The sequence below is a fragment of the Furipterus horrens genome, unplaced genomic scaffold, assembly GCF_987537825.1.
Source record: "Furipterus horrens unplaced genomic scaffold, mFurHor1.1.pri manual_scaffold_8, whole genome shotgun sequence".
Classification (NCBI taxonomy): Eukaryota; Metazoa; Chordata; class Mammalia; order Chiroptera; family Furipteridae; genus Furipterus; species Furipterus horrens.
In genome coordinates, this window is record NW_028327178.1 from 11,618,260 (window position 1) to 11,633,440 (window position 15,181).

Below are 15,181 nucleotides of genomic sequence, written 5' to 3' on the forward strand. Positions count from 1 at the left end.
TTGAGAAAGTGACATAACCACACGGTGAAGAGCCTGAAATAAAAATAAATGCGCGGCCTCTCGCGTCGAGGGCGCCGGGCGGCCTGGTCTACTCTCGGGCGCTTCACTACCCTCCCTGGCGTCCAGCCTCCTCTGCCGGCTCCCGCTCACTCTCTAAAGCGCGTGAGGGAGGTGTTCTCGAGGCACTCGGGGCTTGACCAAGCAAGGGCGGTAGCGAGAGCTTTTAAATTATTAATCCGACCAGCCAGCAGGCGAAAATATCGCGTGTTCCATACCGACGTGGGTTGCCTGCGGCTTCTGGGGCCAGGATCCCAAACTAATCTGCAGCGCAAGATGGGCTGAGCTGGGCAGGGAGCCTTGGGGATGGGGGGTGGAGGATTGGAGAGGTCTGTGAATGGAGTCCCCGCCCCCCCGCAGTGCAGCCTGACACAACCCGGCTGGGAAGGACACGCGCGCAGCGGTGCCCCTGGCAGGAGCTGCAGAGCACTGCCCTGCCTTGCTCCTCGGCTGCGATTGGCCACTGGGAGTTGCTGCCTGATGAGGGCCCTGCGTCGGTGTCTGTCCGTCCAGGAGACCAGAGGCAGGTTGCAAGCGGACCCCCCTGGGAACCCTGATTACAGGATTGGTTGCGAGTGCTCTGCTCTGTCTTCCGGGCGTTTGAGGGAACCACATTTGTCTCGGCGGCAGGACAGCCGCCCAGGTTCTTGCCTGGGTCCTCTCCCTCTTTGTTCGCGTTGGTGCTCGGCTCAGGAGGTTTTCTTGGGCTCAGAGCTAGAGACTGCTGGTTCTCCAGCCCGCGGGAGTTTGTCCTGGCTGCCTCTAGCCCAGTTAATAAAAACTGCCCTGCAGGAGCCAGCCTTGAAAACCCTCTTCAGAAGCCCAGTTGGGCGCAATTTCAAACCCTTGCTGCCTAGCTACCCTTTCCTCACGGAAGCGAGCACTTGCAGTCCATGTCTCTGAAATGCTGGAGCAATCTGAGTTTCCCCACATCTCCCTTCCCCTTTGGAATGCCACCTTGGGCTGTGGATCCACGGAGGAGGTGGGCAGGAGGGAAAGGAAGACCTGCTTCGGTTGTGAGGTTGTGGGCTTCACCTAAAGGTGAGGATTGCGGGGCAATGGCCCAAATCAGACACCTTAATTCTGAGGTCCCTTGAACCCGTCTGCTTGGGCCTCTGGCAAGACTCAGAAGGGCCCAAAATAAGGAGAAAGGGAAGCTAAAAGGAAATACACAGACAGAAAGAAAAGGCCTGGTCTTGGGAAGGGGGTTAGAGGGGTGCCACTTCTTTCGGGTGTGGGGCTGGAAGACAGGCCCAGCTGCACTATGGAGCTACTTGGATTTTTTAACCCCCCAAATCCCCGCAACCCGAGAGAAGAAAGGTGTGGGCCCTCAGCCACATCCTCAGGGGGATTTCGATCGATACTCCTGGCTAGAAGTCCCCTCCTTTTCTTCTCCATTTGCTCCGGTCCCCTTAGCGCTCCGGAGTACATAATACCTACTTACCAATCCCAGCTTGTGTGTCAGTGTCTGAAGAGACTGATCTACTGACCCCAAACTGAAAAGCCTTCTATGTAATAATAAGCACTCAACACCCTTGTAGTTGCTGATAAAATGACCAGATAAAAAGGCTAAAGCTCTTGTCCCTTTTCAACTTGGGCTAATAAAACAGACACACATTTGAATGCTTGAGCAAAATGGGGTCCTCAGCAGAAATTTCCCACTTGCTGAAGGAGGCTTTCCATCTTCCTCGAAGGTGGTTTCAATGCCCTTCCTTCCCAAAGTCCCCAAGGAGGGACTCTCCCAGGGTTGGGTGGGGGGACAGGGGAACCTCCTGGGATGCCATACTTATCCTTCAACCCAGCAATGCTTGGGGCCATTGTAAACACCAGGAAGCACTAACAGGTAAAGAGCATTACTTGCCACATCATTTTCAGACACAGAGGAAGGAAGGAATGTGCCCCCCCCCCCGCCGCCGCACCCCATCCTTGGAGATAAGTGTGAGGGGGTGGCAGCGCTCTGAGATGGGCAGGAGTTGAATAGCTGTCATCCTGCCTTTAACTGTACCGCCAAAGACCAGCTGCCAAGTTCCTCCTGGACGCCTAAATCCAAGAAGCAAGCACGTGCTAGAGCTCTCCAGAGGGAGACTGGCGGGGTGTGGGGGCTAAGACAAAAGGGAACGACATTGTTGTGAATTGTTAGTAAGCCTCCAGTTTACGTCTCACGGCTACTCTCTAGTCACTGCTTCATCTTCGCTAGGAACCAAGAGCAAATCAGAGAAAAACGTAGAAGAGAATGAAGAGTACGCTAAAGGACAGAGAAAGTATAGATGGCTCAGGCCAAACAAAAATACTTGGAGTGCACTGATTTGAAGAAGCTCTTTGGGGCAAAGCTAGTTTTCTTCATCCTCTCAGATCAACACTGCGCGGGTGGCGAAGGCAGGGGGCGACTGGAGGTAGGATTCCTCCAACGGTCCGTAAAGGCTGAGGTGGTCACATCGGAAACGCCCCCTCCCCACGCCTGGGTGGAAACGCTGCCTGTCACATCCCCCAGCTCTGTCCGGTGTCAGTAGAATGCACAGAACCCAGCCTCAGCGGTGCGAGGAAAGCCCAGGGGCGCTGGAGAGGAAGCCAGAGCTCTTCCTTCAGCTCTCCCCTCCGGAAGCACGTAGTGTGCGGCACCGCCTATGTAAATCACTGCTACCACTACTTGTTTGTCCCCTTCATGGCCCGCTGATCCCCAGAGATCGCCCAGTCCGAGAGAAGCCGCCCAATCCTGTTTGCAGTAGGGTACAGTGTGTCCTTCCCAATGGGGTGCCTGGACACTTAGCCTCTTTGGGCTTGCGGCTGCATCCTGGCGGCAGAACAACTGCCGCTCGCACAGCGCTGGGTCTGTGCCCACAAAAGCGCGAAACTGCGTGCCAGTCACAGCCACTGCCGTTTTTCTCCTCGGCTCCCGCCGCCCACGCAGGAGGTGTCTGCGCTCCTAGAACAATAGAGGGGTGTACCTCGCTGCTCGGCCGCTAGAGGAGGCACAAAGAGCCAAGCCGGCTCCAGAACAATGTAACCAGCGCGTCAACTCGTCCCCTCCCGCAGGCCGCCAGCCCTCCCCGCCCCAGCTACGCACACAATCAGCGTCCGCTTAATGCAAAGGCGGAGCCTGTAGCCCGCGGACAAGATGGGTTAACTAACCTGCATCTTAATTTCTCAGCACCTCTTTCCGCGAGCGCCTAACCGCTCCCTGAGCCCAGACAAACCTCAGCAAATCCCAGCAAACGCTCGGAGCTCGGCAAGGGTGGCTGGCAAGCGAGGGACAGCGCTCTCCACTCTTAGTTTCTCTTTCCCCATCCTCCCAGAGGTGAATGAATGTGGCAGACCCAAACTTCGTCCTTGCACCCTTCCCTCGCTGTGGGCAGTGACACGGGAGCTGGGCCAAATAGGCTCTTTGGGGCAGTAAGTCCCCGTGCCAATGCCGAGGCTGGAGAAGGGCGCAGGAAGCGCTGTTAGAGTCTGGCCACCCCGTTCCCGGCGCGAGCAAGGCTGTGACTCCTGCCAATGACCAAAGAAGTTTGTCTGATATGATGGGTAGGAGAACAGAGAGATCGTTTTCCCTTCTAAAGAGCAGAGCCCCTCAGCTGCCTCCATATAGGGAGAATAGGCAGCCTGGAAAACTGAAATGTATTGTCTAAGTAAGAGTTCAAGTGCACAGGGTTTTGAATAAGGGCAATACTGGTCTCTGTGAGTCCTGGAAAGAGAGGGCTCCTAGCGCACACCTGGCACCCCATTTTGCCTCAGAAAGAGTGGGCAAAGTTGGCACATTGAGGGGAGGGTGAATCAAGTGTATGTGTGTGTTTTGGGGGGATTGGTTGATGAAAGGTCATAGACGAGGAAGGAAGGAAGAAAAGAGAAAGAACAGAACAGGAGGAGAGTTAAGAGAAAAAAAGAAGAGGAAATAAAGTCAAGAAATAGAAAGTGTGTAGGGGAGAGCAGGAGGAAACCAAGAGAAGTCCAGTGACCTGGATGGAGCCCGAGCCCTCTCCCCAGTAGCCTGGCTCCAGGTGACCCTCTGGGCTTACCTGCCAGGCGTAAGGCGGACATGCGCTGGAACTCCGGCTCCTGCAGCCACTTCCACATCCTGCGGAAGGTCTCCCTGCCAGATTTGAGTTTACTCCATGGTTTGGGGTTCCGCAGCAGGTCGGAGAGAGTCCCCTGAGACCGGCACAGCACCCTCTGCGCGAAGATCGCCTGAGGTATGCTGTAGCGCTTCAGCTCGGCGGTGATGCGCTGGGCCACCTCTTTGGTGTTGATCTCCTCCAGCTGGCCGGATGTGGCCACTTGCGAGCCCGACGAGGACGAGGGTGGACGGTCGCGGCTGGGTGCCAGCACCGGCCCGTGGGACTGAGCATGACCCGGGTGGTGCAGGCCATTGAGGTGCGACATCATGGCCGCGGGTGGGGTGCCCAAGCCCCGGGACAGGTGCTGCTCACCGCGGGTCAGCATGGCAGTGTGGTGCGCGTCAAAGTTGGGGCTGAGCATTTTGTCGTGGCCCGGCGGCCCGTAGTTGGGCAGGCTCTGCTGCGCGTTGTGGAGGCCACCCAGCCCGTTGCCCAGCGGCGTGGCGGCGAGAGGGGAGAGACTCTGGCTCATGCCGGGCATCTCCTTGTAGGGGCTGTAGAGGTTGTTCATGGCCGGAAGCCCGCGCTCGTCGCGCATGAGGGTGAAGCTGCCGCTGACGTTGCCCGACAGACGCTGGTGGTGGTGGTGGTGATGGTGGTGCGGATGGTGGTGCGGATGTGGGTGGTGGAACTTGTCCGACACGGTGGAAATGGGCGGCAGCGGCTGGAGCGGCGTCAGCGTGGTGTAGGTGTTGCTCATGCCCATGCCCGGCGGGGACGAGTCGCAGGACATACTCATGGCATGATGGAGCGGGATGGAGAGCTCGGGCCGGTAGTCGCCGCCGTCCAGGATTGAGGCCATGCTAGTGACCATGGCCGAACGCGATGCCGCCGCCGCTGCTGCCGCCGCTGCCGTGCCCAGCTCCTGGTGAGCCGCAGGCGGCGGCGGCGGGCCCCGCAGTGAGCCAGCAGCGCCACGGCCCGCGTGGTGGGGGCTGGGGCTGGCCAGCAGCTCCTGCTCATGGCCTGGGCCCCCGCCGCCGCCCCCGCCGCCCCCGCCGCCGCCCCCGCCGCTGCCGCCGCCGGCCGGCCCGTGTAAAGTGCCCAGACTTTCCATTGTCAGCTCCGGGTTCATGGCGCAGCCTTCTAGTTCTTTGGTGAGGCATCGATAGGCGGTGTAGGCAGCCTTCATTCAGTCCATCGGGGCACGGGGGCGGCGGGGGCGGCCGGCGGGCTGGCAAGGCGCGCGTGGCGGAGCTCGGCCGCGGGAGCGAGGGAGGGCGCGGGAGTGCGGGAGTGTGTGGAGGGGGAGCTTGCGTGCGGTGTGCGCCCCGGATTGCGGGCGGGCGGGCGCGCCCGGGGTGGGGGCGGGGGTGGGGGCGAACAGGGCGCGAGTGCGGGAGAGGAGAAGGGGCGGGAGGAAGGGAGGGAGGGATCACCGAGCCCCACCGCTCGGGCGGGCGCGCTGCCTAGCCATGTCCCAGCCCGCTCCGGCGCCGACGTCTTCTGTTTGGGTGAGCGGGAGCTGTCCAGAAGGGCTCTGCCGCTGGCCGGGGCAGCCAACCTACCCTCCCGGACCCGGGGCGGGGCAGTGCCGGATGAGCGTAGCGAGCAGCCACTCAGCGGCCACGACTGGCTCAGGGGGTGAGCCTTATATGAGAATCTACCAATGGGTGACGAGGGGTTGGGGCTGTCCGTTTCAGGTTTGGCTGACGGCACTGTGTCTTTTTTTTCCTCCTAAGCCGCTGGAATCAAACGTCAAGGAGAGGGAGGGAGGGAGGGGGAGAAGGGGCAGAGGGGGGAGAGTCGAGAGTGAGAGCGGGGGACTGAAATCGTGTTGAAGATGCGTGCTGTGTCCCTCCTGAACAGCTGCGATCTGGGGGAAAATGGCATTGCTTCAATTCCCGTTGCCTCACCCCACAGCTTCTCTCCAGGCTAGGAAGCTAGGAGGAAAGGACTCCACTACATGCTGCTATAAAAACAAACACATGTCTCCTAGCAAACCACTTCCTAAGCTTCCCTAGCCGAGAGCCAGTAGTTTTTAGCCTTTTAAAATGCAGGCACTAATGTATTCTAATGCAGGGTAAATTCCCGAGACTGGGGCATGCATAATCTACCGGGCCGGAGGAGCTCCAGCGCCCTCGCCGCCTGTGAGCTGTGGCCGGCGGGCGGACGCAAGCCCACGGGCGGCTCGGGCCAGGCCGTGGTAATGCATGCAAAGTTAACACAATAACATCACTTAATTACCCGGCGAGCCCATAAATCTCCCAGTTATGAGGATTCAGAAGGGCCCTGGTGGATTGCAAAACAAAACTAGAACTCCGGGAGCTGCGGTTTCAAGGTGACCAAACGCTTGCCTCATTAGATGCTTGGACAGAGTGGGCGGCAGTGGTGTTGGGGGTGCTGGGAGTGTTGCGGCAGGATTGCTGGCAATGCCTATAGTGAGCAAACTTCTCCTGGGGGCAGGGAGTATGTAAATCGTCGGGGACGACACCCGTGGATCTTTCCCCGAACACGGACACACACTCTTCCCTCAAATCCCCGGAGAGGACGCCCCGGGTTACGGCTGTGGGTAGGTGCCGCGAAGCCTAGACAGACATCGGTATATCCGAACCTTGTTTCCAAAAAGACCAGAGCCCCGGCGAGTTCTAAAACGCTCGCAAGCCGCAGCTTTCAAGACTACACCTTCTTTTACCTAGAATTTCCGTTGTTCAGTAACCCTGGGTCGGGGAGTGAGGGGATAGGCGTGAAAGCGGGGTCCAGAGAAGGCGGAGATTTCTGCGCCCGGGTTGGGGGTGGCGAGGTGGTTGAAGACAGTGAGCCATCCAATATTGAAAGCCTTAAAAGTAACAGATTCTTCCAAACAAGCTTGCGTTCTGTTTGCCTCCGAAGGTTGAAGCTTGTTGAGGTTGCGCAGATGTTGCCTTTGTTTAAAGAGACAGTAATTAAGGACAGGGTGGACATAAGTTTGAGAAGCGTGACCTATTTTCTTTTGATCAGCTGTCAAAAGAAGAGCAGGAGGTCTCCTTAAGACGGCCTCCTCCAACCACTTCCAGCTGTTAGAGAAAACTTGATAAGGAAACAGGGACACTGCCTGGAATACTGTATGTGCCTTCCAGGCGTTTGAGAAAGGTTTGAAAATAGTTCTTAGTCTCCCTGACCTTTTACAGTTGCCCTCCTCTCTTCTAGCTTCATAGCCCCTCAAAACCTACCCCTTCTACACTATCCTGTCACATGAAATGTACAGTGACATTATTCATAGGTCTGCTATTGAGCTCTGGACAATACCTTGCCAATTATTCTTTCAAATAACCTCTTCTCTGTGATTTCAAAGCTTGGGTAAGAAAGTGGACGATTCCCTGCATTGCTAGACATACTTTTCTGGATGCTCAACGTCCCTAATGTCACAACACCAGAAATGTAAAATAACTCAGTTTTCTATTTCTCTGCTTTTCCTCTCCCACTCTCACCCTTTGCTACTGTCTTCCCACTCCCCACCTCGTATATGGCGTCTGGATACTTGGGATAATTTGAAACAGTTAATATTCAAAATACTCACTGAATTGAACAAAAGTTAATAAGAGTGCAATCTCTTGTTGGTGCAGGAGTGCTGAGAGACTGAAATAAGAGTAGCAGAGAAGCAAGGCTGGGGAAGGAACCTGCCTGGTGTGCCCGAGTGCTGAATGAAACCTCCTCTGCCCTGGCTTCAGGCTCAAAGAATGGCCAGTGACCCCAGCCTGGGACATCTATAGGCACTGCCTCTATACAGAGAACTAAATATATAAATTGCCATTTAAATAATTTTTCAAAATGATAAAGTCATTTACCAGGCTACCAAGATAAATCTCCTGGCAATTGCATTTCGGTGTGCCTGGGAGCAGTCACGTGCTGGGGAGTTGAAAGGTGAGTTGCATATTCTCCTGCCTGGCTCCCTTCCTCCCCCGCCCTTTCTCCTCCCTTTCTCCCACCACTGCTCCCCCTTCCCTCGATCAATATTGGTGATCTCAGGGAAATCATGAAATAGTATTGGCTTCTTTGTGTATAATTTCATTGGGCTAGATTAAAGCAGATATTTTCACGTTGTTTTTTCTAATGGTGGTTTGAGGTTTTATATTTCAACCAAAAACCCACTTGAAAGGAAAATTAATGTGCACATTTAGTCAGCATCCCAATTTTTACTGAATTAGGTTTGCATGCCCCTCTCCTTTTCTTTCTAAAGAGGAAAAATATTTTCTACTTGAAGATAATTTTAAGAACATCAGTACTAATAAGATTTTCAAATATGTTTTGAAATATCTTAGGTACTTCATCTCTGTCACTATTTAAGAAACACATACACCAAGCTTCACAAGTTCTGTGACTCAGAATTTTTTTCTTTTAATCTGAAGTTACATTCTTGTGCTCCCCTCCCCTTGGCATTTGATTCATACAAATAGACTGTATAAAAATGTAGTCACAGGAGAGCTAGTTCATGACTACTAGAAGCTGGACAAACAGTTGCACCAGCCAATTTATCAGGAGCAGGCTATCCATGTCTTGGCGTTCCACATCCACAGGTCTGATTTTCTTTAAGATGAGATACTTAAATGGGTCAGAAGAAGCCTCTAAATAAAATGAAGCTTTGACAACAAATGTAAGCTATTGTACTGCAAAGGGGAAAAAAAACGAACTTGAGTTAGCAGTTGCAGAAGGAGACTGGAAATTTTTTACTGTGAGAACTCTTCATGTGTTTTCATATTAAATTGTTTTGTTTTGGTTTTTTTTAGGCTCTGCGAAGAAGAAAGCAGTGGACATTCAATTAAAACAGAAACCCTATAAATTATTCACACACACACACAAAATAAACAGACCACAAGTAAACCCCGTCTGCATAAGGGGCCCAACAGCTTTGTTTTCACCAAACAACAGTAACCACAACCCAAACCCCAGGGAAGAGGAGCGATGCTGATTTTCACCCAAATGTTCAAAATGCTGAAGAAGGTTTTGTGTTGAGCAGAGCACATTCGTGCTACAACTAGGTTTATCAGAGCAATACAAAAAGACATAATGGTGGGTTGATTTGAACTATTTTATTTTTGTCCTTCCCCAAACCATCTGGCGTGTGAGTGTAGGGGTATTGATCAGGATCTGCGAGCTGCAGACCCCATGCCAATCTATAGCGTTTCTGGCAATCAGCATCGCCCATGAATTGCAGCTGTCTGTACAGCTCCCAAACAGAAATCTTCAAAAAAGTACCCCCCTTATCAAACACATCATCCGTTTGGGGGTAAGTCAATATCTTTTCTTTGTCATTCCGTGAGCCAGGATTATGCAGGAGAAAGTTTTTTGTTGTCTCTTGTAGCTGCTGCGGCGCCTGCCCCCCACCCCGTTTTAAAGGAAGGAGAGCAATTTTCTAGGTATTGAATGGCAATGGTTTTCTAGAAAGGCCTCAAGCATTTGTATGAATCGGACAACAAATGCTGTTTAAATATTGTGGGGGAATTCGAATAGGAGGGAGGAATTCTTATGTTGCTATACACAAATAATAAGTGATAATAAAGGGAGCCTTTTAATGGCGCAGGATTTTTTCCCCCTTTTCCAGAGCCCCTGGTGCTGAAGACACCGCAAGTCTCTGTGGTTACACTTGCAGATGGGCCGTGGGTGCTTGTGGCGCGAAAGGAGGATTCGGAATTGTGGCTCTGTTTGATATCTCCATCAGCTTCAATCCTGCTCTGCCTGAAAGCTCGCACTAGTTGAGCACAGGGAGAAGAAAACTAAAACCAAAGCCCCACTAACTCCCTTCGGCCTCTTAGCTCAGAAATTCACTGGTGCATTTCAGATTCCAGTTGAATCGAGGAACGTTGGGGGGCGGGAGGGATGTCCAGGTGGTGAGGCTGAACCGGTCCTTTCCCATAAAATGCCAAGTTCCTTGGCCAAGCTGGCAAGGAACGGACCGCACTTAACTTTTGGTTACAAAGGACACTTTGTGCCAGGGTGCGGGGAGGGTTGGAGTTTGTTAGCGTTCTTCCCACCCTCAACAGGCCTCTTAGGAAAAGAGAATGAAGCTACGGGAGCTCTGCTCGCTCGGGGAGCGTTCTCTTGGAAACCTAAGCCCAGTGCCCGGATTCGGAAGTAGGGAGTGGGGCTGCGGGGGTGATACCAGCATGGTGGCTGGGCTGGGGCAAAACGCACCACAGCCTCGTAGTCTGCACGTGGGGTGGGTGGGCAGTCTTGGGGGAGGGAGGAGAAGACCCTACCCCAAAGAGCTTTGACACCGGCTTCAGGGGCCCTGAATCTGGAGCCAGAACCTGAGCTCCGAAGAGCTGGCCCATCCACCTGCCTAGTTTTGAAGAAAGCCTGGGACTAGGTCGGCCGACCTTGACCGCCCTTCTCCACTCCCATAGAAAGGGGACTGTTGGGGTTTTGAGGACTCAGACACACGCACACACACGCACGTTTGTACTTCATCTCTCTGGGTTCCCTGGCCCCTCGCGGATGGAGTTTGGGAAAGAGTGGGTGCCCAGGCCTCTGATATGGAAAGGAAGGAGGTCACTGTCAGGGCTGAAGCCACGAATTCAGGGGGCCCATCACACAACCTTCTCTGGGGCCCCCCCTTCCGGTTCTGTTTTCACGGCTGCTATCACTGCGGAAGCAGATGGGAGGCATACATAATTTGACTTTTCAGGAGGGGAAATCAAATTCAAAAAAGTTAAAGGAATCTGAAAATTCGAACTTGCCAAAACCAGAGGGCTTCTTTGGGATGGGGACGGGGAGCCATCACAGTTCTTGCAAGAACAGCTTGGTCTCTAAAACAACAAGACACTTAGGGAAAGCAACTCGCTAGCTTAAGGGCGATGATTCATTTTATTCTAAAGGTCTTCCAATTATGTCTCAGGACTTTCAGTTCCTGTCCCTGCAAGCCTTTGTGGGTCTGCAGTTCCACGTTCTTTTTTTTTACAGTGGATTTCCGAAAATACTATTCGAGTATGCCTCAAATAAAGTTTTTCTTTCCTCCGGTTGTCACCCTACAAAAGATAGATAAACTGGCGTGAGGTCCTTTTGTTCAGGACAAGTTGTGCGTGAAATCTTTTTGTCGTCCTTTCAAATGGAAGGCAAAAGTTGCACTGAAAAGGACAAATTTAACTTTGAAAGTGGAGCAGTTTTCAAGGCTCTGAGACACCAAGCGCAGGCATCGCTTTTATTTTATGACCTTCTTAAAACGATAATTTATTTATTTGCTCTGGACATAACCATTTTTGACTGAGGATTCAGTATTGTTTAGGCATTAATAGAATCACCCAGCACTTCTCCTCTCTATGAAAATGGGAGAGTTTAAAAGCCTTTTTGTATAATTTAAATTGTCTAGCTACCATGGAATTTTTAAAAAGTATACGGTATTAATAATAAGTTGGCCAGATTTTAAATATTATTTCCCATTTCAAAATATTTCTATTTGAAACTCAGAAAACCAACCGAAGGATTTAAAACATTTATGCGAATGAGACCATTTCTTTTTCTTTTTAAAAATCACATGATACATTTTTTAGATTCCTCGGTATTACCTCCCAAACATATTAAATAGTCAAGGGAGTCTGAGCTGATCTTTCAAAGTAACGAGATTAAAAAAACATATTCAGATTATTTTAGGAGTATTTTATCTTTGGAAAATCGATTCGATGTAGGTTTTTGGGATTTTTGATTTATTTTTGTTTTCGTCCAAACTTGGAAGAAAAACCAACTCTGGCCGACCGCAGGGTTCAAAGTCCTTCGGTAACTGAGGACTGTGGTCGTTTGAGGAGCGGGACGGGGTCCCCGAGAGCCACTCGAATCAGCCCCGGGGCCGGGCCTGGCCAAGCACAGGTGGTTTGGCTGCTTCTAAAGAACCCGGGCTCCGAAGGCGCCCCGCCGCCCGGGTTGGGGCAGCCGAGTCGCCGGCACTCCTGAGTCTGGAGGGAGACCTGTTGGCGTCGAGGCCGCGGGTGCGGGGCGGCTACGCCCGGCTCCCCCGGCGGGCCGCGCACCCGTGCTGCCTTCCTCCCGCTCTGCGGCCCCACCGAGCCCCGCGGCCCCGGGCCCGCGTCGCGCCACGCCGCTTGCCGGGGAGGGGGCAGCGCGTCCCCGCGGCTCGGGGAGGCGGAGGGAGCTGGTCAGGATTGATGTCTAAATCAATGCCGTTTCTAAGCGCTTCTCTCTGCTCCTCTCCATCTTCCTCAAAGGCAGATCGCCTCCCCGAGGGTGGACTTTTCTCCCTTCGCAAAATCAGCGCGAGGAGAGTGTCCGCACCAAACCGAAAGCGCAGCCCCCAGCCGGGCGCGGAGGGGCAGAGGAACGGCTCTGGAAGCAGCTCCAAAATGGAGGGAAGTGCTGACCTGGCAGCCGCCTCGGAGCTACCTGCTCGTCGTGGCCCTCCTCCTCCCCCCGGCTGCCCCGCTCGTTCCCCGACATCTGAGTTCCGCTTCACTCAAGCACTCGCAGGGCCGCCCCGGCCGGGGCCAACTCGCTAGCTCGCGCTCAGCGCGATGCCTGGCCCCGTCTGCTCTCCCTGCTCCCAACTGGGCCCCCATTTTACGGGATCTCGAAGGGGGAGAGCCCTGCTTTCCAACGCCAAACCGGGCCCTGCTCAGGCAGGCCTGGCTGGTTCTGATTTAATTATTCACTGATGAATTAGACAGCTGCAATTGTGAAAAATCAGCGGCCACTATTGATTACGGGAACGCGGAGGGGGGTGGGGAGGCCGCGGAAGAAGAGACGGAAGTAGGCCCAGCCTTCGGGTGCCCCAGACCGAGCGACCCCGCCTGGCCCAGCCCCGGCCGAGCGCGCCGCAGCGTCGGGCCACCGAGACTCAGGCTCCCGTCCTCGCACTAGGCCCCGCGGGGCCGCGTTTGGGGGCTGGGCGGACGCGCACGGGGCCCACGGGCCTGGCTCCCCTGCTCGGGCCTCCTCTGGCCTCCTGGGGAGGAGACAAAGGGGACAGGTGCGCTTTCTGGGGGACGGCCCCCCGTAGGTGCCCCAGGCCTGGGGTAGCAGCCCACCGGGCGCCCCTCGTCCGGGGGCGGAAGGGCGGACGGCGGGCGCTTCCGGTCTCCGCACACTCGGGTGCCGGGTTGAGTACAGCCACGGGGAGCTCCCTGCCCGGCCGCACAAAGGTCAAAGGCTTCTAAGGCTGCGACGGACGACCGGGCCGGGACGCCAACTGCCGGCACGTGCCACCCTCCTCGTGGGCAGGGCAAGCCGCGTTCGGGCACTAACGGTGAGTTCCAGCCTCCGAAGCAGCGCTCCCTGCGCCCTCCAGGCGGGAGCCAGGAGCCCCGAGGGCACTGGGTCCCGGGTTCCTCCGATTTGACCTGGGCACTTAGTTGGGAGTGTTTTCCCGAGGAGGAGTGCCTGCGTGACCTCAGAACAAGGAGCTGACGCAATTGCATAGAGAATACATGTTAAAGAAGCCATCATGTTCATATTGACGCAAAAAAATGTGGCCAAATAGGATATACATTTTTTTTTTTAATTGTATCTTTGTCAGAAAAGCGTTGGAAGCCAGGGGTAGTCCTTTTCTTTGGTCGTTTTAAAGCCATGTGGCTTTTCATTACAATTAAAAACATTTTTAAAAAGAGATTTTATTTCTTTATTTTCAGTGAGAGGGGAAAGAAGGGAGAGAGAGAGAGGGAGAGAAGCATGGAGTGGTTGCCTCTCCCACACCCACAACGGGGCAGGGAGGGAACCTGGCCAGCGACCGAGGCAAGTGCCCTGACCCAGAACCTAAACTTCCGCTTTGCTGCACGATGCCCAACCCACTGAGCCACACCAGTCGGTCTCCATTACAATTTGAAATTATTTTTTATACTACATTTTATAAGCATCACAAATTATAGAGGAAATTTATAGGCTTAAAGCTTTTCACCCACCCCATGTTTCATTTTTCTTTCTTCTTAAAAATACTTTTAAGTATTTACTATCTTCCCTTTGTCAGTGAAATGTGTTCTTCAGACTTTATCCTGGATAGAGATCTGCACTGGCTCCCTGGAGATCAGATATAGAGTCAAAAAGGGACCTCAGCAACTCATCGCCTGCTTTGTAATCGGTGGGGCAGCGTATAGGTCACTGAACACAAAATGGCCTTTTGCGTCTTGCTTACTGAGATGTTTTAATAGATTTTGTAATGGCCTTCCCACTATCAGACTGGGGAAACCTGGCTTTGGGCTTTGTGTTCCCATACACCAAATACAATGCACTATGTATAGTTCTGTACCTTCTCAACATAAATTGGTAATAAGGGAGTGGAATTCTTAGGACAATTCTGAAACATGCTTTGAACCACCATGTATTAAGCATGGCTTGTAATGATAAATGTGGCAAGTCCTTAAAATGTTCCATCTGGGCTTGGGAAAGACTTCTGAAAATCCTTTAAATGATATTCTCCATACATCTGCTACAAAACCATAATTTGGATGTAAATTAGTATTAATTTGTTCTCCCCCCTTTTTAGTATTAATCTAAGTAGAGGATTCTTTGAGGGTAGGGAAGAAATATGGTTAATTTCATTTTCAGTAAAGGTGGGGTGAGTAGAAACGGTTTTAAAAATTTACAAACCAAAGGTTAGATAAAGTTATATTATTAAAGCAAAAATGTTGATGTTTTGGAGGGATGTAGTTTATACTTTTGCAGATGCTGTTCCTTCGGTGCCTTAGGTGAACTGCTTCTACCCACAGTGCACCTGGTGAATGTCAGTTCATACCTGAAATTTAAGTTCCCACTTATAGATTCCTTTTATTGGAGCTATTTGCATATGTAATTTCCTATGGAAAAAATTGTTTGACTACCTTTTATGCTCATATTTTAATTTTATGCTCTAGCGTTAAATATTGTATAACTTCAATATTAGGACATCAGTGGGGCAGCAACCAGGTGCGACAATCAGAAGAATTCTAGGAAACTAAAAGTATTGTACAGAAAGTTGGTGATGGTTAATTCATTAATTAATTTGTTCCTTTAAGAAATATTTATTGAATATCTTCTAGGTGCCTCTTTGAGTTTTGCATTGCAAGTAAGAGAAGCTGTCTTTAATGTAAGTAGAAAAGAACTTCCATGGAAGATGC

The 15,181-nt window shown here is 52.6% G+C and overlaps 1 protein-coding gene and 2 long non-coding RNA genes across 3 annotated transcripts in view; 2 read left to right on the forward strand and 1 right to left on the reverse strand.

The window, feature by feature from the left end:
- ONECUT2 (one cut homeobox 2) overlaps window positions 1–5,403 on the reverse strand; it is a 39,893-nt gene extending 34,490 nt beyond the window's left edge. Inside the window, exon 1 of the mRNA XM_090285460.1 lies at window positions 4,071–5,403. Coding sequence (XP_090141586.1) covers window positions 4,071–5,301 — 1,231 coding nt within the window. The 5' untranslated portion in view covers window positions 5,302–5,403. The remainder of the gene's footprint in view (window positions 1–4,070) is intronic.
- Window positions 1–8,969, forward strand: part of LOC150002523 (uncharacterized) — a 42,619-nt gene extending 33,650 nt beyond the window's left edge. Inside the window, exons 4-5 of the long non-coding RNA XR_016512704.1 lie at window positions 7,715–8,012; window positions 8,876–8,969. This is a non-coding gene — a long non-coding RNA (uncharacterized LOC150002523). The remainder of the gene's footprint in view (window positions 1–7,714; window positions 8,013–8,875) is intronic.
- Window positions 8,970–12,305: 3,336 nt separating this feature from the next.
- The window catches only part of LOC150002524 (uncharacterized), a 66,275-nt gene continuing 63,399 nt past the window's right edge, over window positions 12,306–15,181 (forward strand). Inside the window, exons 1-2 of the long non-coding RNA XR_016512621.1 lie at window positions 12,306–13,338; window positions 15,104–15,150. This is a non-coding gene — a long non-coding RNA (uncharacterized LOC150002524). The remainder of the gene's footprint in view (window positions 13,339–15,103; window positions 15,151–15,181) is intronic.